The 27,691-nt window shown below is 38.0% G+C and overlaps 1 protein-coding gene across 1 annotated transcript in view; it reads right to left on the bottom strand.

Moving 5' to 3' along the window:
• The window catches only part of CIITA (class II major histocompatibility complex transactivator), a 118,297-nt gene extending 115,397 nt beyond the window's left edge, over positions 1-2,900 (bottom strand). Inside the window, exon 1 of the mRNA XM_016423999.2 lies at positions 2,545-2,900. Within this exon, the coding sequence (XP_016279485.2) occupies positions 2,545-2,836 (292 nt within the window). The 5' untranslated portion in view covers positions 2,837-2,900. The remainder of the gene's footprint in view (positions 1-2,544) is intronic.
• Positions 2,901-27,691: the final 24,791 nt, after the last annotated feature.

Here is a 27,691-nt window from a genome sequence, read left to right as displayed (position 1 = left end):
TTGAATCAGAAATACATTTTTCTTATTCTTTGCTGTTATATTGTATGAGCAAATAATTTATTTTTTAAAATTAAAAATTAAAATTTTTTCATTGCATATTTCAGTCGAATAGGAACTAATGACCATATCTTATATCTGAATAAATCTTTGATTAGTCAAAATCAGATAAGCAAGCTCTCTTTGGGATTCATTATTCATACTAATTGAGACCTAGCTGTATTAAATGTCCACCTCCTATAAAGTACTGTGCTAGTTACTGAGAATGCCACATGATTTAGAAGTGATTCCTGCCCTCATGAAGCTTATACTTTTTTTAGTAAGAGGATACAATGTAAAATGACAACTACAAAACACAACATTACATAATAAATATATCAAAGAGGGGAGAAATAAAGATGTCTCTGAAGTCGGAGGGGGAGGTTATTGATTAGGGAGGTCAGGGAAGACTATCTTGAGGAGGTGGTATCATTTGAATTAGAATTTAAAGACTAGGACAGAATCGAAAGGAAGGACCTTCTGCCATAGGTGATGGTGAGGTGATGGTTCTCAGTCCAAAGACTGAGAACACAAGGCATTTGAGGAGACTGAGGACACAGGATGGAAACAGGGGAGTCTAATCCAATTTGACTGGAGTATGGAATATGTGGAGAGGAATAATATTTTTAAAATGTTAGTAGGGCAAAATGGCACTACATTGTAGAGACAACAGAGTTTGCCTTAAATGGCAGGCAAAGGATTTTGAACTTTATCTGGAGTTAATGGGGAACCACTGAAGATTTTTGAGAAAGGGAGTGACATGATCTAATCTATGCATAAAAATATCATTCTAGACATAGAATGGATGGAAGATAAGGATTAAATTTTTTTTAAAAAGGAAACAGTAAGGGATTGGAAGGTGGATAAGGCACTAGCAAAGTAGCAACTTGGAAGTTGAGGGCAGAGAGAATATACAGTAGAAATAGAGGTCAGTAGTTTCAAAAGCTATAGAAAATTAAAGGACTTAGAATTGAAATTATGGTGATAGGATTTGGGGTTGATTAGAAAGTTATTTGTAAGGCAACTAGGTGGCACAATGGAAAAAGCTCCAGGCTAGGAGTTGGGCTGATGTAGGTTCAAATATACCTAGAATAGTTAAATAATCAGAACTGACCATTCGCCATTACCATCCATCTTCTCAAAGAGCTTACTGTTGCCGCCTGGGATATCCAATGGGCTGGTGGGCCAATATTTTGAGAAATTTTATTTTATATTGAATGAAAGAGTGATTGATTGAAAAAGGCACTGTAATACAATATTCTAATTGTTGTTCAGGGAGGTGTCTATAAGGACAGGCTCTTTCCTCATGTGAGCAACATCACTTGAGGTGTCATAGGCCTGAAAGAGGGAAGAGAGACAGAAAACAGATAAAATATTCTTTTCTACCAAGTATAGATTCCTTGAGTCAATGGAGCAATTATAAGCAGCTGAAAATTTCCTCTCTCTTAAGACTTCTGGAGAAAGAGATGCATTTCTTCCTCCTATGTGTATGCCCACCTTTATTGTTTAGAAGGATGAACTTAGTGGACTTCTTTAGGAGAAAAAAAGTATTGTGATTATGCAATCTGGAGAAGAGAAGATTTAATAGCTCCTAAGAGGTAGAGACCATCTTTTTTCTTTCTCTTGTATCCCCTACAGCACCTAGGACTGGAATGGGTGAACAGTGAATGTCCAAAAGATTCTTGTAGATGGAAAGGATGACTCATTGGTTAGACCACTGGCTTAGTCTACAGAACAAGGAGATTCTGGAAATGTAAACCCAGGAATAGGGAGTGTCCATCCTCCAACCAACCCATTCTCATCTTGCCAAAGACCACATTTGAACCCAGTTCCACTTTTTGGAGTCATTGAAGTAAGAGATCAAAATCACATCCCAGAGAGGAAACTCTGCTCACATAACAGGAACCATGTTGCAAAGAAAGGGAGACCAGATTTGAGGTGGAGTGGGTGGAGGAAGGTTGGGGAAGTGGAGAGATGGCCAACTTTTTGAAGTACTAGAAGGTCGGACCTTAGAGATCCAATTTTTCCCACCCTCCACAATCTTCTATATGTTCAATGCATACTACATTTCAAGGTTCCTGTTGGTTGGTCCACTAGAACCTTGGATGATGAAGGATACCAAGAACAAGAAACAGGATTTTTCCTCTTGCAACTTGCTATCAGATGACATATCCTCTACCTCTCAGGCATAATTCTATTATTTATCTTCTAGAAGGACTCCAGAGAACCTTGGTGAGAGACATGGGATAAGTTCTATATTCAGGCACCCTCTATCTCCCCAAAAGCCTTAAGCCATTTTCAGTATCAAAGATGGAACTCCAAGTTTCTCCTTCTCTGCTTACCATATACCACACTCTTGCTCCTTTCCAACTCTTACATTCCCCATCTGTAAGATGTCTTAAGTTATTAATTCCAGGGAAAGCAGGGGGATAGAGGGAAGGGAAGGGTGAAGCCCCAGACCTACAGACAAGGACTGTTTACCAGGATAAGGATATTCCAGCTTATTACCTCGGCTCTTCGATAAGGAGACTCCATCCATCCCTGGGGTCTGAAGCTTATTCCCAGAGCACCCCACACACTGGATCAGGGTCCCTATGCACAGATCCCACTTCTCCAACAGGGACAAGGAAACCTTCCTGGCCAGTGCTTCTCCATCAGACTCTCGGAGCAGAGCCTGGTGATATTCTTTGGAGAGAAGGTCCTTTTCTAGCAGGCCATCCAGAAATCTCCGTACCTGGGCAGGCCAAGCACTAGAGAGCAGTGCCCTCACCTGGGGCAGGATGGCCTGGAACTGATCCATGATGGCACAAAGATACAGGAGGGCTCCCCAACTCTGAGGCCAGATCTCTGCTCTCCAGGAGAAGCCACTCAGACAACAGCATCCAAAAGATGAAGTGAGAAATTTGACAACACAACCCACTCATTTTATTCACAAAGAAGAATATTTCCTCATTTGATTTCAGGCTGTGGGACAGTTGTATAATGGAAAGGGTGGGAGACTTACAAACAGGAGGCATGAATTGTGCTGATCCTGATGTTTGGTTGCTGTTACTTAGGAAGCTGACTTAGTCTCTTGGAGTCTTTGTTTCCTTATATGTAAAAATGGAGATAATATTTGTGCTTCCTATTTCACTGGGCTGTGAACAAAATATTTTGATTTTTTTAATTTTTCAATCTAATTCAATTTTAATATCTAATGGTATTATTCCAACCCGAGGGAAGCTATTTCTTGATTTGGACCCGAGTCAAGAGTGGGCTGAGCCTGACCCAGGCTAGTGTCCTGGGAGTGGAGGTCTGATATTGCAATGCAATGAAACACTCATAATTTAGACACATCAACAAAGGGAGTTTTTCTTAGCCACAGCACAGAGAGGACACAGAATTCAGCTCAGGTAGTCACTTCTCTCAAAGCTCAGCAGGATAGGGCATAATGGCATAGAATAGTAGGGCATGGCTGCCTTGGAATGTTCACCAAGTGTAAAAAGTGCCAAATTCTGTTCAGGCAGGGGGTTCTGTGTGGCTTTAGGTGAATGGGAAGCTACATCAATGGGCCCTCAGGCCATCAGGAAGCAGAGGAAGAGGGGAAGTACTCCAACCTATTAAATACTATATCTTACTAGGAATCATTACAAGTTAGGGGAAGGGACAGCTTGGTGGCTCAGGAAGTTAGAAAATAGTTAGAAAGAGAACTGCCCTGGGTTCAGATTTGGCTTCAGATACTCTCTGATGGTGTGACCCTGAGCAAGTCATTTAATCCCATTTTCCTAGCCCTTCCTGCTCTTCTGCCTTGACATGCTACTTTGCATAGATTCTAAGACAGAAAGTAAAGGTTAAAAAACAACAAAAAACGGTGGAAGCAGGGGAGTAACATATTCCTCCTGGGTTTTAGAATATCAACTTGGCAGCTTACTAAATACTTCAAGAGAGACAAGGGATAAGTTCTGTTTTCAGGCACCCTCTATCTCCCCAAAAGCCTTAAATGATTTTCAGTATCAAAGATGGAATTCCAAGCTTCTCCTACTCTGCTTACCTTATACCGCCACCCTTGCTCCTTTCCAGCCCTTCCTCTATCCCATGGGATCACCAGCTCCACATTGTTCCTCTTTTGCTGCCTCAGGATTTGACCCAGCCTACCTCTAGTGTAATAGTGGGGACAGATGAGTTCATTAATGCCACCCTCAACTGTCCTATTCAGCCTCATTACCTTAAAGCCATTCTTGTAGATGTCACACATAAATCTGTTGTGAATTAACAACAGATTAGAAATGTTGACTTAGTGGAACTGTGAATTGATCCAACTATTTTGGAGAGCAACTGGGAATGATACTCCAGAAGTTATAAAACTGTTTATACCCTTAGACCCACCAGAAATACCAATGCTGGGTCTGTTTTTCAAGGAGATCAGCAGAAAAAGAAAAGAAACGAAATGTTCCAAAATATTCACAGCAGCTCTTTGTGGTGGTAAAGAACTGGAAATTGAGGAGATGTATATCAATTGGGGAATGGCTGAACAAATTATGGTATATGATGGTGATGGAAGGCTACTGTTCTATAAGAAAGAGTGAATAGGCTAATTATTAAAAAAACAACAACTTAGGAAAGAACCACATGAGAAAATGAGTAGTGAAATGAATAGAAACAAGAGAACATCACGCCCACCTACAGATTTAATACTTGAAAAATGACTTGTGAATGTCACCTCCAGGGAATGACCTGAAAAATGGAAACATGAAGGACCTAATCTCTATCTATCTATCTATCTATCTATCTATCTATCTATCTATCTATCTATCTATCTATCTATCTATCTGTCTGTCTGTCTGTCTTTTTGTCTATCTATCTATCTATCTATCTATCTATCTATCTATCTATCTATCTATCTATCTATCTCTGTCTTCTGGGTGATGCCTGCTATGATCTGGGAAGGGAAGGAAGGGGTTGAGATACTTGTTATTAATTTTAAAAAAGAAATATAGATTTAGTTCAAGAGTAGTTGCTCAAAAAATACATGTTGAATGATTGATTAAATATGTCCAGCTACTGTGTTAGCTATTAAGAGTGGTGGTGGCAACAAGGGAAAAATACAAAAAGACTTTTCTCAAATATCCTTGTTAATTCTTTCTTCATTTGTAAATGGAATTCATTGCTTCAGACAAGTGCTAAGGTCCCTTCTAGTCATGACATTTTGTGATTATTTCTCTCTGAAGCCCTTTCAGTTCCTACCACGGGGCCTCATGGATAGGAATTTTTATGTATTCATGAGTTTTATGTATGAATGAATGAATCATATATAACAAAGCCCTTTGCTGAAGAATTAGAAGCATTTCATCATTGTAAAAGACTATAATTTTCCCCAGACAAAATTTCCTATTGTTATTAATATTTTTATTGATGTTGATAAGATAAATTTGAGTTTTTATTCTGAGCTTATTAATAAACAAAATAAGAATTTTCATATAATAAAGTAGAAAAAGAAGATTGTACATGAAACTTTAAGTCCCTATCATATACAGCTTGCTTTTACTTTCCAAGTATATAATAAATTCGACATATAACTTTCAAAGCTGTCTTGCTTTTCTGTTTCTTTTTTTCTCATAAAAAACACTGACAATTCTTCTTTCCTTCCTTTTTTCTTTCCTTCTCATCCTTCCTTACTTCCATTCATTCTTCCTTGCTTCCTTGCTTCCTTGCTTCCTTGCTTCCTTGCTTCCTTCCTTCCTTCCTTCCTTCCTTCCTTCCTTCCTTCCTTCCTTCCTTCCTTCCTTCCTTCCTTCCTTCCTTTTTTTCCAACTCTCTCCCTCAATTGAAAAACAAAACTAAAAACCTTATAATAAAAATACATGGAACATAGTGAATGCTCAGTGAATGCTTATTGATCAATTATGTGAAGCAAAATGGATTTCCCCATAATGTAGGTCTAAATCTGTACCTTACAGCTCAAAAGAATTCTGATGTCAATTCTTAGAAAAAGTATATGGTTCTGAGGCAATAAGTATCACTTACGGTTAGGGCACGAAATATCCCAATGATGACAAATACCTATAAATATTGCTGTGTGAAACACTGCCAAGACATAACAGCTCTCTAGTTCCATACAGTTGGTACAGGTTTGTGTAGCAGGTGTGAGCCCACCCTTGCTGCAATGAAGTTGACTTCAATCTGATGCTGAACAGTGTCCTGTGCTAGGCACTGTTGGGGGTGGAGGAGTTTTTCTTAAAGAATAGCATATGATTGAAATTTCACCCTGCTGCTTACCTGTGTGACCGTGGGCAAGTCACTTAACCCTTTTGTGCCTCAGTTTCCTCCTCTGTAAAATGAGGTTGTAGTACTTGATGGCTTTTTAGTCCCCTTCTAATGCTGCCTTTATGTAATTCTTTGATCTCTGCACCTGGCTAGCTGCTAATTGTATCTAATATGTATGTATGCTAATAGTATCATTCTATACATTACACAGAAGGTTAAATATATGAGATAAGGATTGTAAAATGCTACATTCTAGGAGGTGGCTGGGTAGCTCAGTGGATTGTGAGCCAAACTTGGAAACAGAAGATCCTGTGTTCAAATCAGGCCTCAGACACTTCATTTCTGGGTGACCCTGGGCAAGTCACTTGACCTCCATTGCCTAGCCCTTACCTCTCTTCTGCCTTGGAACCAATACACGGTATTGATTCCAAGACAGAAGGTAAGGGTTAAAAAAAAAATAAATAAAATAAAATAAAAGATTGCCTTTTGATCCAGCCATACCACTGCTGGGTTTATGGGAGATGTAGATGTAGATGTAGGAGAACTCAGAACTACACTTGGAAAAAGAGAAGAGCCCAAAGCTACAGGGCAGCCTCCTCCCCTTGGGTAGGAAAGGAGAAGAGAGAATATTCCTCAGGAAGTTGCAGGATATGTAGGGCTCCAGTTGCATGGAAATTCAGCCCCCAACCCCAGAGCCAGCCCTTAGCAGCCACAAACGTCTCCTGAAGCCCTGTAGGTCTGTTTCTCCCACATTTTGCTCCTGTTGCTCACATAAGGAGAGAACTGCCTGAAACAGGATCTGTTATAGCTTTTTCTTTCTTTTTGTGGCTGTCCTCAGACTTTTGGTCAGTCCAGTGAGATAATACAGACTCTGAGTCATCTTGGCAACTGGAGGCGGATGTAGCCTGTTGACTTTCACTCTTGGATTTTCCCCTCTGGGCACCTGAAGTAATTTTCTTGGCTCATGACCAGTGGCAGGTAAGAGCTGGGCTCAGAGACTCAGGGAATCCATAGGTCCTATTTCAGATCCTACCGTTTGCACAATACCAAGGAACTGGCATGACAAGAAAGGAAAAGTTCAGAGAACCCTAGAGTAGAAGCCAAGTCTTCCTGCTCTGCCACTCACTTGCTGTGGGAAGGACACCACACTTCTATGGGTCTCAATTTCCCTTTCCTTCACTGTACCAAGGGGATAAAATCTCCCCCATCAACCTAATAGAATTTTTGTGAAGATGAAATGAGATAATGAATGCAAAAGTGCTGTGAAAAGAATGAAGTGCTACCCAGATACAAAGGATTGTTATCCTCCCTGGGCTCACATTTTGGGACATTTGTCCATCATGGGAGTATGGAGCCCAGTAATGCATTATCTGAGGATCAGAGTGACATGGTGGATGGCTGGTGGGCCTTTAGAGTGGGGATGGACTGGCAGAATCTGGCCTCTGGAATATCCTGGCCACCTGACTCTCAGCACACGTTCAGTCCAGCTGGAACCCTCTTTTGCAGAGCAGGTGCTCATCTGCATTAGTAATGGCAGTTTCTTCACTGGAAACTCCCATGACCAGTGAATGCACGTAGGTCTGCCTCCACCTGATTATAATTATTGTTTTTATCATCCTACCACAATGTAATAAGCAGTTAAAATTCAGTGATCAATATACATCAGTTCAATATAATGACCAATTATATGCCAATAATCTGGGTTTTTCCTATCTATATTGTTATAATATATCTGAAAAGTGAGTAGGCTGAGTGCATCAGACTCCAACAGAGTCCTAAAAAATAGCTTAGCAACCTGGAACCTAGCTTGCTCTGGGTCTGCTCTCCAATGTCCACTAGGATGAATTTGGGGGACAGTAAGATCATAGAATTTAAAGCTGGAAGAAATTGAGGAGAAAATGAGGCTGAGAAAGGATAAGGGACTTGTTCAAGGTCACAGAGGTAAAAAAAAAAAGAGTAAGTATCTGAACCCACATCATTTTATTACAAATCCAGCTCTCTTGGCAGCTGAGTCAAAAAAGGAAATCAGTTGGGGTGTATTTTTTTTTCATTGTCTGGCCAAAGGAAACACACAAGTTGATGATACCAAGAATCTAAAGAGAGAAATTTCCTGGCACTGAAGAGGGGGGCCTAGATCCTTAGATAAGGATATATATATATCCTTAGATAGATACATATATACATATATTAAAGGACATAATGCAGTCTTTTCAAATATTTTGCTTTCAGTTTTTAATTAAATTAACTTTTTTTTCAATGAATGAAAGTCCATCCCATCTCCTTCCTCTCTTCAAACCCTGCAATGAAAAAGAAAGAAAAACAAAACCCTGGAAACAAAACATTCCATCATTGGTCAAGTTCCTCCCAAAAAAGATCGTAATCTGCATCCTAAATCTATTCCCTTCTTTTAGGTGGTAGCAAGCATGTTTTATCATTTGTCCATTGGAATCATGTTTGGTTATTGCCTGGATCAGAAGTCCCAAGTGTTTCAAAGCTGTCTCTTTACAATGTCATTAACTGAATAAAAATTGCTCCAGTTACACTCACTTGACATTATCTCAGTTCATACAAAGAAATCTTCCTAAAATTTCCTGAAATCATTCTTCATTTTGCCTTGATCTGAAAGGTCATTTCCCCCCTTTTCCCTATAATTTGCTTATTTTATAACCCTTTATGTCTAAGTCATGAACCCATTTGGAACTAATGTTGGAGTGCCTACTATGTTCCAGACACTAAAGTAAGCACTTTATAAATATCTTGCTTTATTGTGACAATAACCCTGAGAGGTAGGTGCTGTTATTATCCCAATTTTACAATTGAGGAAATAGAAGCAAAAAGAAGTTAAGCATTATGCCCTGACTCACAGAGCTAGTAAGTGTGAGGCTGGATTTGAATTCAGACCTTTTCTACTCCAGTGCCAGCTCTCTATCCACCTTGCTGCTACTGTGTTTTTCTCAACTTTCTAGTTTTCCCAAGTTTTTGCCCTAAAAGCTGGGATCTTTGGCTTTATAAAACATTACTCTACTGTGTTCATTTGCTTCTGTGTATCATGTACCTACTTGGATTAGCCCCTTTATTTCTTCACCAATGCTAAATCATTTTTTATGTTTATTGTGTTATAGTATAATTTGAGTACTGCTAAGCTCCCTTCCTTCCCACTAAAAAAATTATTTCCCTTGAGATCCTTGGCCTTTTATTCTTCCATTTGAACTGAGCACTCTTTCTGGTTCTCTCAAGTAATCCTTTGGTTGTTTGATTGGCACAACACAAAATAAATAAATGAATTTAGGTAATTTAACTTTATTAAATTGGCTCAGACTACCTATGAGCAAATAATATTTCTCTATTTAGACCTTTGTGTAAAGAGTGATTTGTAGTTGTAATGTATTTATATATAGTTGTTTTTTTTTTAAATCTTACCTTCCATCTTAGAATCAATACTGTGAATTGGTTCTGAGAGAGAAGAGTGATAAGGGCTAGGCAATGGGGGTTAAATGACTTGCCCAGGGTCACACTGCTAGGAAGTATCTGAGGACAGATCTGATTCAAGGACCTCCTACCTTTAGGCCTGGCTCTCAATCCACTGAGCCACCTAGCTGCCCATTGTATATAGTTTTATTCATAGATAGTTCCTGTGTGTATCTTGGCAGGTAGACTCCCAATTTATTTTGCACATTATGTTGTTATTTTCAATGGAATTTCCCCCTTTTCCTCTCTCTTCTTGTTAAATTTCACTGGTAAATATGCAGAAATACTAATGATTTAGATGGACTTATTTTATATTCCATATCTTCGCTGAAATTGTTGCTTTAATTTTTAGTTGGCTCTCTTGTGTTCTTAGACAAACCATCACATCATCTGCAAAAAGTGATAATCCTATTTTCCCTTTTTCTATGCTTATTCTTTCTATTTCTTTTTATATTCCTATTGCTATAGCTAACACTTTTAACATTATATCAAATAGTAATGATGATAATGGACACCATTGCTTTACCTCTGATCTTAAAGGGAAAACTTCTAGTTTCTTCCCATTACATAGAATGCTGTTTTTTTTTTTTGCTTTAGTTAAATTGGACATATTACTTATAGTATTGAGAAAAATGTGTTCTTAGGCTTTTCAGTGTTTTTTAATGAACAGGAATATGTATTGTATCATGCCAAAAAGTTTTCAGTGTATATTGATATGATCATATGATTTTTATAGTTTTTGTTATTCATATGATCAATTATTTTGATAGTGTTCTTAATATTGAACCAACCCTTAATTCCTGATATAAATCCAAATTAGTCATAATATATTCCTGATCTTTATATTTTTATGGAGTCTCTGATAATATTCTGGAAAGATTGCTTTATAGATTTCTTTCTCTATTTTGACTCTCCCTGTATAGACATCAAGATCATATATGTCCAATTGATGAATGGTCAAAGGATATAAACAGGCAGTTCTCAGATGAAGAAATTTAAATTATGTATAGTTATTTGAGGAAATGCTCCAAACCACTATTAATTAGAGAAATGCAAATCAAAACATCTCTGAGATACCACCTTATACCTATCAGAGTAGCTAATATGACCAAAAAAAGAAAATGATAAATATTGGAGAGTTTGTGGGAAAATTGGGGCACAGTTGGTAGAACTGTGAATTTTTGTAACCATTCTGGAAAGCAATATTGAACCACACCCAATAGGTCACAAAACTATGTGTACACTTTGACTCAGAAATAACACTACTGGGTCTGAATCCCAAAGAGATCAGAGATAAGGGGAAAATTCCTATTTTACAAAAGTATTTTTAGTAGCTCTTTTTGTAGTGACAAAGAATTGGAAACCGAGGGAGTGCCCATCAGTTGGAGAATGGTTGAACAAGCTGTGTTATACAGTTGTAAAGGAAAACCATTGTGCCCTAAGAAATGATGAGCAATATGATCACAAAAAACCTATAAAGACTTAAATAAACTGGCGCAAACTGAAGTGAGCAGAACCAGAACAGTGAATAAAGTAATAGAAATATTGTACAATGATCAACTACAAAGAACTAAACTATTATAAGCAAAACAAGACATTAATATTTCCATTTGATAGATGAAGTAATTTAACTCAAAGATGTTGGGGGCTGAGAAATCCAGGATCTCACATCACCATGGTTTCTTATCATTTCATTGAATAAAATTGTAATAATGATAATTACTGGGTATATAATTATCTATACTTTAATGTGTTTATCTGTAAAATGAGATGGTTGAATTAGTTGACCTAAAATGCACCTTCTACTCCTAAATCTGTGATCCTTATATCAGAAAAGTACTTTTTCAAATTGTCCTGATATGTTATTTCATGTGAGTTTCACAAAACACTGAGAGTTGCTGGAGTCAAAAAAAATCCTCACCCAGTAGCCTACCTGATGATGAACCTTCTCTGGATCTGGTTAGTCTGACCCTTGAATGACAGACCAGCCTTCCATTATCAGACCCTGATTCAGGGACTTTCTAGCTTGGTAAGAGCTATCAGAGTTTTTTTCTCTGCTACCTTGGATTTCAAGAACCAAATCATTTTCATATTATAGTAGATAATAGAGTATGATTTAACATAGGTAGAACAGATGTGATTTTCATCATTCGACAAAAGATAAACCTAACTCAGGGATCCCTTTGCAAAAAATTATCCTCCACACCACTACAGATGCAGAATGAATAGAGAAGTGACACAATCTTAAGTCTAGAATGATCTTCCCAGTGCAATGGTGTAGGTTTTAAATAGAGAAGTGACACAATCTTAAGTCTACTGAAAAAAAAAGAACCTAAAGAATAGACATAGACTCCTGATCTTAGCATTCAAAGTTCCCAAAGGCTCCCCATCTGGTTACAGCTCCCCTCCCTTCACATATTCTACGTTCCAACTCAACTGAATTACTCTCTGTTCCCTCTTCTTGTCTAGCCCATTCTGCTTACTTGCGTCATATTTTTCATTTCTGACATTCTGCTTTCCTTTCTTTATATCCTTTCCTACAGGGGACCCCCCACAATCTTAAAGTGTATCCCAAATGAAAATGACCTTCAGGTCTATCTATAACCTTCAGATCAGCCTTGATCTCTCTCCCTCTCATCTGTCTATAGGACAATTCCATTTGAATATTCTATATTTAGCTGAAGCCTTCATACTGAAACATGTATTCATCATATCCCCCTCTAAATTAGCATTCCTTTTTAATTTCCTTATGGTTCTCAGAGTTAAAAAGCATAATTTTATAGCCAGATCAAGAATCTGGTTCAATTCAACTGAATGATCATGTTAAAGTAATGCACAATACTGTAATAATTATAATAAAATATTCCTCACACATCTATGCTCCACTGATAACCACTGAATGTAAAAATATGTAAAGGAAGAGGGCCAGAACAGTAGATGGATCTTTGATGCCTCTATGAAAGGTCTAGGGAAGAAGATGGATCATCATTGCATAAGATGAGAGTAATTATAAGCTTGGAGCAGATGCTTTTCCTCTGTTTTAAGTTCTTCCTTTGAATGAATGAATGAATGAATGAATGAATGAATGAATGAATGAATGAATGAAAAAAGGAATTATTAAGCACCTATCATGCTATGGATTAGGATACAAATTAAACACAATCTCTGCTCTCAAGGAGTTCACGTTTTAATTGGAAGAGATAGAGTCAGAGTGGATGGCAAAGGACAGGCTTCATTAAGATACTTTGGCAGGTCAGATAGTAATGTCTGGAAGTCTGGAAGGCATAGTAATAGGAAAGATGGTAAAGCTGGTGCTCCTCCATCTTATCAGAAGTCTTGTCTTCAGGGGCAGCTAGGGGAACACAGCTGAGAGATTTCTAGATCTGCAATCAGGAATATTTAATTTCAAAACCAGCCTTGAAAACTTACTCCTTGATCCTAAACAAGTTACTTAACCTTTGTCTGCCCCAGTTTCCTCATTCATAAAATGAGTATAATAATAGTACCTACCTTCCATTTTATTGTGAAGATAAAATGAGATAATACATCTAAACTGTTTTGTAAACTTTTAAATACTACAAAGATACTAGCTTGTATTATTATTATTATTTTTGATGTTGTAGTTGGTGACTCCCAAGCTATTCAAGCTATGGAAGAACCATGTTATTCTTCCTCCCCTGTTCTAGAAAGGGGGGGGGGGGCGTCATCAGTAAAAGAATATAAGGGAGAAAGGATCTACTCACATGATGCCATTTTGACTATGAACCTTTCCTGACCCTCAAAATGAAAGCAATTTCTCTCCTTGAACTTAACCAAGAACTTTGCCTTTCCCTCTCCTTTCCCTTATCACACTTTACCCTTCATCATAGCGTTTCTACACTTTCCCTTTCCCTATTAGATTGCTACCTCCTTAAGATCTAAGCCTAGCTTGGATTGATTCATGATTCTCAGGCTTACATAGTGGGTACCTAATAGAGAATTGTTGAATTAGATACATTTAAGAGCCTGTATTTTGGGGTGATTTCCCCAAGCTCTAGGAATGTTATTTGTTTTCATTCCTGTATAGAGTCAGCCTGGTACAAAGCCCAGTAAATATTGGTGCTGACTCTATATGTGTATTCTAAAAGCAGGAACCTCAAAACTTTGTTCCAAATTCTTTCCTTTATCATGTTCACAAATACAGCCCCAAGCCCTAGGGGTACATTCTTGATCTGCTGCCATGATAAAATATGGAGGTCTGAAACATTGGACAGCCACCACTTGATAAGGGAAGTAGTCAAGGTCTGCCAAGTGACCCCTAAAGATGCCCAGTGATTTATGCAACTCTAGCTCAAGTGCTTCCCTGTGCCTGCTCACAAGGGACAAGGAAAAGAAAAGAAAAAAGAAAGGAAAGAAAAGAAAAGAAAAGAAAAGAAAAGAAAAGAAAAGAAAAGAAAAGAAAAGAAAAGAAAAGAAAAGAAAAGAAAAGAAAAGAAAAGAAAAGAAAGGAAAAGAAAGGAACAAGAGTGAAAAAGGCAGTTGTGGAGGGTATATCACAGGGCAGTGCATCTATTTCTACATGATTTAGTACAAATTTAGTATAAAAACTCTTAATATCTTTTGTCATGAACCATTTTGGCAATTCAACAAAGCCCAATATTACTGTGGTTAATGGCCTACCTTAAAAAAAAATGAAGGAAATACTAAAGTTCAGTTAGAGGTCAGTGAAAATAAAGAAGTAAATTTTCCCCATGTAGTTTTACCCCCTAAAATCTTAGGGTCTGGGGACCCTTAGAACTCTCGATCTATGAAATATCCTAGCCAGATATGCTCTGCTCCTTTGAGCTTTTCCAGAGGTTCATGATCCTTCTGTAGATGCGTGGAAACCTGAAGCTGGAAGATAATATTCCCTTTTGTTGACATGCTACCATTTGTTCCCTCACAGAATCTGGAAGTCTGAAGGGAACTGAGGGGAGTCTTGTAACCAAGGGTGCAGTGGAACCAGCTTGAATCAGCTTGGTGGAATCAATCATTAAAGTCTCTGGGAGCATTTATACCTCAGAAATTGACAATCACTATAAATCAGGACTTGATTTATTTATTTGTTTGATTGTTGAAGAAAGTGGCAGAAAGAATGTTATTAGTACAGGTTTAAACTTAAAATCGTGTCATGTACACATTTTTCAGAGAACTAATTGTTAAACATTTACCAACTCACCATTATGAATATCCCAAAAGAATTTCCACTATCCATTCCTGAAAAGTGATCATACAACCTTTACTTGAAGAAATCTGAGGAAAGGAAAACCATAACCAAAAGTAATCCATTCTACTTTTAAATAGGTTCAAATTACTGGGAAGTTTTTTCTGACATGAATCTTAGGGTTGCCTCTTTGTAATTCCCATCCAATGAAGTGGATAGAGCACTGGTCCTAGACTCAGTAAAAGTCATCTTCAAATCTGACCTCAGACACTTACTAGCTGTGAGACCCTGTGCAAGTCACTTAACTCCATTTCCCTCAGTTTCCTCATCTGTTAAATGAGCTGGATAAAGAAATGGCAAACCACTCCAGTATCTTTACCAAGAAAACCCTAAGTGGGCTCACAAACAGTTGATCACAACTGAAAAATGACCAAATGACAATTCTTCTTGAACAAAACAATCCTTCAAATGCTTACAGGTAATTATTGTATCTCTCCCTAAGTCTTATTATCTCCCAATTAAACATCTGTAGTTTTAAAAAATCAATATTCATATGACTTCATTCATTAATTCATTCATGAATTATGAATTCATAATTCCTCATATGAAAAGATCCTTCACCATAATGGTTATGTTCTTCTGTCCACTAACCAGCTTATCAACATTTTTCTTAATCTGTGGTGCTTAAAACACAATACCCAAGATGGCGTCTGACCTGGACAGAATATGGAGAGATGATCACTTCCTTATTTCTAAAAGCTCCTCTCTTAATGTAAGCCTTTCTGGTTGCCACATCACATCATTAATTCAAGTTGAGGAAAAGAAGAAAGAAAGAAAGAAAGAAAGAAAGAAAGAAAGAAAGAAAGAAAGAAAGAAAGAAAGAAAGAAAGAAAGAAAGAAAGAAAGAAAGAAAGAAAGAAAGAAAGAAAGAAAGAAAGAAAGAAAGAAAGAAAGAAAGAAAGAGAAAGAAAGAAAGAAAGAAAGAAAGAAAGAAAGAGAAAGAAAGAAAGAAAGAGAGAAAGAGAGAGAAAGAAAGAAAGAAAGAGAGAAAGAGAGAGAAAGAAAGAAGGAAAGAAAGAAAGAAAGAAAGAAAGAAAGAAAGAAAGAAAGAAAGAAAGAAAGAAAGAAAGAAAGAAAGAAAGAAAGAAAGAAAGAAAGAAAGAAAGAAAGAAAGAAAGAAAGAAAGAAAGAAAGAAAGAAAGAAAGAAAGAAAGAAAGAAAGAAAGAAAGAGGAAGAAGCAGTGGCCAGAGCACGAGGCTTGGAGCCAGGAGGGTCTAGATTCAAATCTGGCCTCAGACACGTCGGCTACATAGCCTGGGCACGTTCCTTCTCCCCGGTGGCCCAGCTCTCGCCTCTCTTCTGTCTGAGAACTGAGAGTAGAGAGAAGACAAGGAGGACTCTGCAGCTTTGGCTATATCTATGGAGAGACCATGGATGAGAACTGTGCAGGATAGATAAAAAGGCACGGACGGATCCGACTTTGCAGGCGTGGGCCCAGGCTCATTGAACAGCACTCCACGCTGGTCACTGAGGACACAAAAAAGAAAAAGAAAAGTTTGTAACCTTAAGAAGCTTACAATGTCATCAGTGAGATAAGGAATGCACACTACTGATGTGCACATAGCCAATACAAATGAGAAAGGATGAAGTGTGCAGGGAAAAGTCCAATACAGAAAGGTTAAGGAGATAAGGGATTACTTAAAAAAAAAAAACAACTTACTTTCGGTCTTAAAATCAGTACTGTGTATTGGCTCCAAGGCAGAAGAGCGGTAAGGGCTAGGCAATGGGGGTGAAATGACTTGCCCAGGGTCACCCAGCTGGGAAGTATCTGGGGTCAAATTTGAATCCAGGACCTCCTATTCCTACATTTGACTCTCAATCCACTGAGCCACCCAGCTGCCCCCAAGAGATTACTTTCAATGAGTGATGGCAGGGGGACTTGGACCAGAAAAGACTTTGTGGAGAAGATATCCATTCCCTTCTCTCCCTTTGGCCTGACTCAGATAGGAGACATCTGCCATCCCTCGTCTTATTCAAAGGCATTCGTATCTGCTATATTTTGGGAGTAGTGCCAGAAGGATCAGTCCATCCAGACCTCCCAGCCCCACGGCAACAACTAGCTCAGGTGCTATTTTGTGTGAGATTTCGCCACTCTAGAACTTCGTGCCTTTGGTGTAGCCACCATCCTCTGAAGAAGTTCCTTTTGAACTGGCCATTAGCAGAAGATGGAAAGGATAATAAGATATCCGCAGTGGCTCCTGCTGCCTCCACCATCTCATTTCAAGCCTTGCACTCATGACAGATCCATTTCTCTAACTTCATTTCTTACTATTTTCATTTATGCATTTAATTGCTTGCACAGCTTTACCCTGATTACTACTCCAGTAGGGACGTCGCATGCCAGCTAAGTCAACATTCCCGGTATTGTGCATGCTATTTCCTACTCCCAAGTGAGTCCTGAAGGTAACTCCAATCAGTTCTTGAGAGGAAGTGCTCAATTTTCAGTGTGAGCACTTACATCTTGGACATCAGTAAAATGACAGGTCAGGGCTCATTTAGAAATTTAAATTACTAATTTAACCCTAATTTAGGGCTAATTTAGTTCATTTCTAGACTCAGGAAAGTCATGGAGAAAGTGTTAATAATGCAGATTAAGCCTAAAGTGTGTCACACCTACATATATATATAATATATTATATATATGGTTTTTTTTTGAGATATGGTTGTTAAACATTTACCAACATACCCCTTCAGGTAAAACCCCTCTTTCCTAGAATTTCTTCCTTCTTTGTCAATCCACGTGCCCCTAGGCTAGGCTCCCTTCTTCCTGATTCTTACTCTAGTTATTCACCAATCTTTTTGTTTCAAATTTTGCCTTCATAAGATTATTAGATCATCATTTTAGATATTATTATTATAAGATTATTTTAGAGCTAGAAGGAATCTCAGAGAACATTTAGCCCACTACCTTATTTTACTTATTTCATGAAGCTCCTTTTCAGTATTCTCAAAGTATTTCATAGATTATGTGTACATTATAAATTTCCAAAGTCAAGAAACTTGTAATCACAATAATACTTTTTCTTCTCCTTAACATCCTTTATCCTTACCATCTGTATTCTCTCATTTAGTATCCCCATCAGTTCCTGTGAGCTTCATTATCATCTCCTGACTGTTTACACAAAGATATTTTTATTTAGTCGTGCCACAAATGACCTATTGAAAATATCAGTGTCCTATAGGACCCCCAAATTCAACATCCGCAAAATAAAACTCATTATTCCCCCCTCCAAATATCCCTCTTCCAAATTTCCCTTTTATACTTCAAAGGTACCACCATTTTTCTAGTCATCCAGGTACGCACCTCAGGGTCATCCTTGACTTTTCACTCTCACTCCACATATCTAATCCCTTGCCAAATTCTGTTGATTTTACCAATACTACATCTTTTATATCTCTCCCCTTCCCTCTACTCAGAAGGCCACCAACCTAGTTCAGGTCCTTATTTCCCCTAACCTTAACTTTTGCAGTTGGTTTCTATGAGAATATCTTTTTCATATATTGCATAAGTTCTCATTTCATGGCCCCAGATAACGAAAGCCTCAATCAATTCTTGTACATTGTATATCTATGTCCTGGTTCTGGGTCAGAGATCCATCCTGAATGCTGCTTTTTGCATTTTCTTTGTCCTTAGGGAATCCCCATGAATGCCTTCACTTTTTAACAGAATTTGGTTAATAAATGAAGGAGATGAGGGTTCTTTTCCTGTGTACATGTTTCCCAAACATTAATAAATGCTTGTTGATTGATTGATTTCTACTGTGTTTAAATAGTATGTTATACTTTTTTCTTTTTTTTTGCATTAAGCTATTTTAATTATCTTAAAATTCTGTGACAGATTTTGGGGCATGTTGTTTTCATTTCAAAACTACTGATTGAAAAAACTAAAAACTGCCATGGAACAAATGGTCCACAAAACCATTCCTTTCCTCCCGAAGCTTTTATAATGGATTATAATCATTCACCAATTTTACTATTAAATATAAACAGCCAACTTGAAAAAGATTTCTGAGACTGTTCTTCCACCACTGATTCAGATGGGGGGTGTCAGGGTTGTGTGAAAGATTCCTCGAGCCTTGAGGCAGGTCCAGCAACCTTCTTGTCATTTGTCTTGACCACCACCTGCAAAGGTCGGCCTCATATCATGAACAACAGAACAATCTAGAAAAGAATAATCAGGGAAGCTCTCTGCACACATAGGATTGCCTGGAACTGTGTCAATGACGGCAACATGATCAGATTTCAGGAACGGGGGGCCATGTTCCAGCTTCTTACCAAATGATGAATGGAAGATGAGCCTTAATGACAATCCAGGACAGATGCATAAGTCAGCATTGATTTGACCCAGGTGGTTCAGGAGAATGGCCTGGGCAGGGGAGGGCTGCTTCTCTGAGTGTGTCATTCTTGTTATCACCAGCCACATTCCCACCATAGATATCCATTGAATCCACTGTTATGCCTAGGCAGATGACTCAAAGCTTCATGGTTTATTTCAGCATCAACCAGGGCAAAGGTGACCACTGTGCGCCATTTTAGAATTCCAATCTTCACATGGCCAGCAGCTTTCTAGACATCTTGGAGGGATGCACAAAAGAGCTTATCCATTGGATGGGTTTAGTGGCAGGATGCAAGTCAAAGCTTCAAGCAGTGTCGTTCCATTGGCACGGTAATACTTATGACTCATTTTCTGCTCCTTGAGCCAAAATACGTTAAAGCTTTTCTCTAACATGTCACCACTCCAAGCTGAAATGGGCACGAAAGCTATTATGTTGGGGGCATTTCTTCATCCCTTCTCATATCATCTACCTTAGCTGAATCCACACCCATAAGCCTGACCCACCTTCCCCAAAATGCATACACCATCAATGGAAAGAGTGGACATAAATAGGGAATAGAGAGCATTCATGGTAAGATTGACATACAGAAACCCTAGAGGCCAGGGTGATGCTGTGGAAGGGTAAATGCATGTCATGAGGACAGATGTACAGAAGAACACACGTGAAAGGAATGTATGTGATGAGGGCACACACATGGAGGGATGAGTCACACTTCTGCCCCTCTAGAACACACTCTAGTGATATATTTGCACTGTTCTTGCCAGATCTGCTCCTTCCTGGTCTCCTTCAAATAACTATTCTCTGCTAGATGCATTTCCTCTGCTGGTGATGGTTCCTTAGGACATAGAGTCACCACTGGATATAACCATTACCACATAGTTATGGAGATTCTCTGTGTTTCCAACTTTGGCCAAAACAGAACTCTTTGGCCATAGTGCTATCTCTGCCCCCATAAGAAAAGGTGAGTCCACCTTTTTATTTTTGTAATTGTTCAGTTGTGCTTGACTCTTCATGACCCCGTGGATCACACTGTCCATAGTGTTTTCTTGGCAAAGATATAGCCATAGCCATTTTTTAAAAAAACACTTCTTTTTTTTAAAAGCCACCCTTGCCTGAGCCATAAAACCTACAAAAGTCCTAGGGGAGAAAATACCCTTCTCAGCATTTTTTCCTTCATGAAATGAGTGATTTATCTATTTCTTTTCAGTTTTAGGAAGAAGGGGTTCCATCTTTAATACACAATTCTTTGCTTCAGGTGCCAAGATCATTAGTGTATATAACAGGGTTCTCTCAAAGACTAGTACCTTCAGGCCCAACCTTTTCTTTGAACTGAACTTCCCAGTCACTAAGTTGAGACCTTAGGTCACCCTTATTCTAGCTTATGGAGAACATTTCATATACTTTCTTATTTTAATCTTTAAAGGCTAGCCTATATCTGTTCATTCTAATTTTTCCCCTTTAAACTAACAGTCAAGGTAGTTTTTCTGTCTTTGTTCTGAAGATTAATAATGTGTTTTGGCATGGCAGTTTGGTGACTGAAGTTTTTAAAAAGTCCAAGTTCTTAGGTTTGAACTCAGACTTTATCAGAGAGACAACTATTTCTGGTCTAAGCTTGGGAATTTGTATTCTAGAGCATGTAGGGAATTAGATAAGATTGTTTAATATTTGTCCATTATTTTGGGAAAAAATATTTAGAGTGGTATGGGGTGCAAATTACTCAGGACAAAGCAGTTTCATTTTATGACAGTAGCAGGCAAATGTTTGTGCCTTTCTTGGTTAGGCTGATTTAGAACACATGGCCTTGACCAGAGGAAACTGATTAGAGCTAGTTTCCTGACCTTTACTTAATTTTTTATCATTTTAGCGCTGGATTTTATAACACATACATGTTTCTTTTTTTATTTTTATATGTTTTAAATATTGTGGTTTTAAAGAGAGGCTATTACTCCAAAGAGCACACTTCAATGATGTGATATGGAAATCACTTTAAAAGAATGATATATATTAATTTAAGGTTGCCAAGGAATTCAGCTATGTAATTCCTAAATGAAAACTCAAGTCAGCTGTCAACCTTTTTATGGTGTTTTAATTACAAACAGGAGGAAGAAAAGTATTAGAGGGAAAGAGAGAGAGGGCGAAAAGGGAGAGAAGGAAATAGGGCTTAAATACCCACTCTGCTTAAGCTGAGCTAAAGGCCCAAGGCCCTGGATAGCCGAGGCAAAGAAAAGAGATCAGTCCCTATCACTCACGTGACCAAAATGGAGAACAGTCTGTGGGCTCCTCCACTCCAAGCACCAGGCTCAAACAACCTTTTTTCCTCCACACAGGAAGTCCTCAGAACTCCTGAGCTGTCCTCTACCTCACTTCCTGTGTCTCACCTGTGCCAATGGTGGCTCTAGCTTAACCTAGGACCTCCCAGAGGTCTGTCCTTTTTGCACATGTCTGTTGAAGGACATATTCTCAAATAATTAAATCTTGAGTTTTGCTGCAGCCCTTCCTAAATCTTGTTACCCTGAGTAGGGTGGAGATTGTAGTTTCCAAGACCTGATTCTGTTATTCCAAGGATCTCTATTGTTATTGATCAGGAAATAGCTAAATCCCATCTTCTAAAGAATGGTCTGAATAGGGTGGAGTAGTTTTGAAATTCACAATGACTATTATAGATATTGCAGTAGTTATTGGTGGGGAGAAGTCAGGTATTTCAAAGAATTAAATCCTACACAACAAAACAATTAATCACATCAAAGTGAAAAAAAAGTGTGATTGGAACTGAAAAAGAACACTAAAACTGACCAACTGTTGCTATAAAATAGTCTAATGAAGCCTTAGACAATAAGAAAAGACATTTCAAGTTTCCTGGCAGCTAGAATGTTTGCTATTGATTCTTCTATAGTTTGCCCTATGCTTCTTTTAGTTGGGAGAAGAGGAAGAAGACTAGTAAAATAAAAAAAGAAGAACTGCTGTTTTTAGGAAGTAAAAACATTTGTTATAACACAATATAGAGACTGGAGTACTGATTATTGAAGGAGAGTAATTTTTTTATTGATTAAAGTCCCTTTTTAAATTCAAAACTGTATCAAAACCATTGTTAGAAGTTCAGGAGAACCTATCAAATCTGAGCATGTCAATATATAGCAAAATATTCAGTAAAAAAAAAAAAGTTTTGGGATTTTTTTTTTGCTTCCAGGGGGCTTGGAAATGTTGACCTAGTTGAGAGAATGATGGATTTTAATCAATATATTAATATTTTGAGAAGCAGAAATTGTTCCAATGTAACATGTTTACTCTAGTCCCACTCTCTTCCCATTTGGGTTCTCAGTATTCTGAGGTATTTAGGATGAATTTTTCTACTACCATTAGTTTGAGTACCTCCTGTCTTTGTTCCTCTCATTTTTGTAACTAGCACCCCAAGTTCCATTTAACTATTTATGTAAAGTACTTCCCACCAAATCTCTAGGGCATGTTTTCCCCTAGATCATCTCATCTTCAGTGTTAGCAGGCTTAAAACTTGGATCACTTCCTGCTTAGCATTTTGACCTACCAAGTTCATGTCCAGATGAAGCACAATTGCCAAAGAAATCCTTCTACTGTATTAGAGTACTGAAAATCTTCTCAAGATGGTTCCTTGCTTCTTGGGGCATCAGTGTTATATTAATACCAAACTCTGATCCCAACTCTCAGATGACTATGGTTCTTGCCTCCTGACCAAAGTTGCAGATTCCACTCCTTTTGCCTAGAATGGAAAAGAACAAATTAAAAGACCAAGGAAGCTCAGTTTCTAGGAAACCATATGACTTCAGCAGAAGTCCTCATGACCCTTCTCCTTTCTTCATGGTCTCTTAGTAGAAGACAGTGAAACACAGAGATGGATGAAGCTGACTCAGGTCTTTCTGAAAGCATCAAGAATTCCAATTTGCAATTAATGAGAAAAGGTCATTCCTTTTGGTCAACTGGAACAGATTATAACCCAAGACTGTATGCTTCAGGATCTCCATGCATACTCAATCTCTCCAAGGTGCTTTGTTTATAAGTCATCATGATTCTTCCAGAAGAAGCTCCCTGACATCCGCCGTGTGAAGGAACACTATCTGAACAAGCTGATGGGGGCTATATTTATGCCATAGCCTCATTACGCCAGAATTAAAGAAATTTCACAATGTAAAAAGAATACTGCAACATGACCTTGAAACCATGCCATATACAATGAAAAGTTAAAAATAAAAAATGCATTTAGAAAAATAGCGAAAAACATATTTAAATGACCTGGGAACTTGCTAGTCTTGGAAAAAAATGACTGTCTAAGGCACATTTAATATTCAAAATGACAAAAGTGTGGATCCATCATGATTAGAGAATTTGTGGCAAAATCTTGTGAACTGAATGGTAAATCATGTGAAATGAGTGTTTGCAGCAAAAGACCATATTATGTGTTAAAATTGTTTTGATATGTTGGAAGTTGTAAGGTTTATTGCATGTCAATAGATTTATTTTACTCTGTACCCATTACTCACCACTGTGGTGTGATCTTTAGAGACCAAGTGTTAGACATGAATATATTACAAAACATAATTTGATTGGATTTGATTGTTTTAAACCCTTACTTTCTGTCTTAGAATCAGTACTAAGTATTGGTTCCAAGGCAGAAGAGAGATAAGGGCCAGGCAATTGGGGTTAATAGGGTTGCCCAGGGTCACATAGCTAGGAAGTGTATGAGGTCAGTTTTGAACTCATGTCCTCCTAACCCCAGTCTATCCATTAAGCCGCCTAGCTGCCCACATAATTTTAAATATTTCATTTAAATACACTTTCTTAAATATTCCTTCAAATATAGACTCCTCAAGGCCTGGGACTGCTTTTGTTTTTCTTTTTTTCTTCTTATTTTGCACAGTTCCTGGAACATGTTGAACACTTAATGAACCTTTACTGATTGTTGGTAGATTATCATTAAAATAATCATTTGCCTAAAAACTACCAAATAATTCTGGAGTTTGAAGTTCCTCTGTTTCTCCATCCAAAAGCTCTTCTACTCTTCTTTGCAGATGAGTAAATTGTTGGAAAGGCTTTGGAACAAAGCTAAGCCCAAAGGATAAGTCCTTTTGTCTGTCCCACCTGCCTAGACCCAGTCCTGACCTTTCATTATACAGATATGGCCAGCCAAAGCCTAAAAGATATTTTCAGATATTGTAGAATGGTCTCCAGTCTTCTCATGTATTCTTGTGACCATCCTCTGGATGTGCTACAGTTTTTCAATATCTTTCCTAAAATGTGTAATCCAGAAGAGCATCTAGGTTACTCAGTAGATAGAGTCATCCTGGAGTCATGAGGACCTGAGTTCTAATCTAGCCTCAGATACTTCTCAGCTGTGTGACCTTAGGCAAGTCACTGAACCCCAATTGCCTAGCCCTTGCTATTCTTTTGCCTTGGAACCTTTATTAGATTAGTTCTAAGACAAAGGGTAAGGTTTGTTTTAATAATAAAATAAACTGCCTTACCCAGAATTGAACACAATGGTCTGACTTGGGCAAAGCACAACAGGATTATCTTCTCTCTTGTTCATGATACTTGGCTTCTATTAATATAGCCCAAGATAGTGTCGGGTTTTTTTAACTGTTATGTTGTACTTTCGATTCAAGCTTTTCCTGGTTCCCCCTTAATACTAATTAGTGTCTTCTCCCCAAAATTATATCCAGTTCACCCCTTATATATCTTTTTTTATTTGAAAATGTTTATTTAATTAGTTGATTTAGAATATTTCCCCATAGTTACATGATTCATGATAGGGGAACCTCTATCCCACCAGGAAGAGACAGAAGAATTTGCAAAGTAATCTGTCAAAAGCCCATGTTTAAATTATGGAAGAGTAGTCAGTCCTAGAGGCTTCGAGGGAGAGAATGATCTTAAGGGAAATATGGGATATAGATGGGAAGACTTGGGGTGAACTAGGGAAGACCTACATATGGCTGATACAAAAACACGGTGAGCACGTGTGAGAAGACTTGGATTTTGAGGAAGAGAGTTCTTTCTTTTGCCAGGTTGGGTTTGGTTACCTTTGTCCACGATGGTTTTAAGGATCCAAAGAAAGGACCCAAAAATATTTTGGAGAAAGCATTTCAAAACAACAAATTTTGACAGAAGCAGCACTTCCCCTCAAGAGAGAGAAGTCACCAATGTGAGTTCTCCTTTCCAAATAAATAATCCAATCCACTTCTCCAATATCAAAATAATTAGAGATCCACAAAAACAACATGTGTAAATATTTTCAAAACTCAGATGATTACTACCTCTGCTTCTATATTCCTATCTCCTTAACTCAAGAAACATATTAAAGGGTCTCTGGCAGTGTGTTTGGTAGAGAACCAAAAATTATTTCCTGTTTTCTCCACATCGACACCAAAATATTTTTTAAACCCTTACTTTCTGTCACAAAAATGTGGTCAAGGAGGGGAACTTAGAACATAGGTTTTTATGTCTTTGTAGATCTAATGCTCTATCATTTCCCCATCTCCACTATCAAGGGTATGAGCAAGAGAAGGGGCCTGACCCAGGGGTGGGCAAGAGTGATTGCTGAGTTTTCAGTATCAGCATTTGTAAGAGAGCATGATTTATTGTTTTGTGTCTAGACTTAGGAAAGTGATGGAGAAAATGTTAATAGTACAGACTCAATTTAAAAGCATATCTGGAGTACATTTCCCTCTCAGAGAACCAGTGGTTAAATATTTACCAGAAATCAGTGGCTCCTAAATCGGTTAAGAGCCTCAAGTTTTAATCCTCAACCTCGTCTGTTACATAACTTGCCTCTTAACAATCCAGATCGTCATTGGTGTTATTTGGATCCCGACTACAGAGTCAACAAAGGAAGAAATTCTTTCAGGAACAAAGTAACCGGCTTAGAACATGCCCTGTGTGAGAACCTCCAAAACAATGACTAGAAGGAAGCATTTTCTCAGGTAGGGGATTTCCCAAGGGCTTAATTTCTTATTCTTTCTAAACCCTCTCTACTCTAATCCATACTGCATATGACCACTATATTAGTATCACTAAAACAGAGCCCTAATCATGTTGCTACCTGTTTAAACAGCATTCAATCATGCCTGCTAAAATCATATTCACCTTTCAAGGTCTAGTTCAAATGTTGCAGCTTTGGTGAAGCCTTCTTCAATACCAGAAGTAGAGATTCTTGGGGCTGAAAGGAACCGCAGTTATCTGTTCCAACTATATCTGAACAGGAGCCTCTCTCTACCTCTCCAATAAGTGGCTGTGAAAGGGTTCACTTGAAGACTTCCAGGGAATGGTGGGTAATGCACTCAGGGGTGTGCTGGAGCCAGCTCTCTCCAGCTTGCAGAGCAGATTGTTAAATTTTCAGTGGACTCATTTGTGCCTCAGAAATCAGCTATAAATCTTGGTTTATTATTTATTTAGTTGATTATCTAGATATCTTAATAATGTAAATGAATAGTAATTAATTAATGTTAATTATTATGTTAATTAAAATCTTAAATCTTAAAAGTATGTATAACTACATTTCTTCCCCCTGACCCCAGCCCTGTCTTTAAACATTTACTTGTATACCCTCAAACATCCCAAGTTCATCCCAAGGCAGTCCATTCATTCCACATTGGGAAAGTTGTAATGGTTAGGAAGTTTTTCTACAAATCAAACCCAAATCAGCCTAGTTATGGTACAAATTTCCCATTTGGAAGTCCATCTTTCTCTTCTCTGAATATGTCGCATTTTGGAAATATTATTCTGGAGCTCATAGACTTTACTAGCCTGTCAAATAATATATAATCCAAAAAATGATTAAGAACTCCTGCTAGGTCTTTCTATCTATGTCACATCTTCCACTGGACTGTGAATGGGAATGAGAGTAATTTCCTAGGCTTCAAACTTGTCAGTGAGTTATGGGATGTCTACCCCAAAGAGAAGGCTTCCCTTGATGACCCAATGGTCATGAAGGTAACTGAAGCTGGCGCTAAGAAGCTCCTAGAGCTTGGTCAGACATTGAAGACACGAAGGTCATTCACAGCATCCTCAGACCATTACCAGTCACCCTGTCTTTTGTTTTGCCACTGGATTCCAATGACTCTGAAAGAGAGATTAAGGTTGACAACTTTGTGTAACTCTGCCTCACTTAAATCCAATCCAATACACAAGTAAAAACTTCACCCCATGATGTCATTGGCCCTCTTAGAAAATGAAGGACAAACAACAATAAATAAAGGTGTGCTGGCAAGTGTTTAATAACTGGCACCCTTTTAAGTTTAATCTGCATGAAAATATTTGATATATACACAACATACTTTTATGTTTAACTTGAATTTTCCCATCACTTTCTCAAGTCTAGACCAGTAGTAACAAACTCAA

Source organism: Monodelphis domestica, chromosome 7 (assembly GCF_027887165.1).
Source record: "Monodelphis domestica isolate mMonDom1 chromosome 7, mMonDom1.pri, whole genome shotgun sequence".
Taxonomy (NCBI): domain Eukaryota; kingdom Metazoa; phylum Chordata; class Mammalia; order Didelphimorphia; family Didelphidae; genus Monodelphis; species Monodelphis domestica.
The sequence above is the reverse complement of the archived record's forward strand: the minus strand, read 5'-3'. Positions and strand labels throughout refer to the sequence as shown.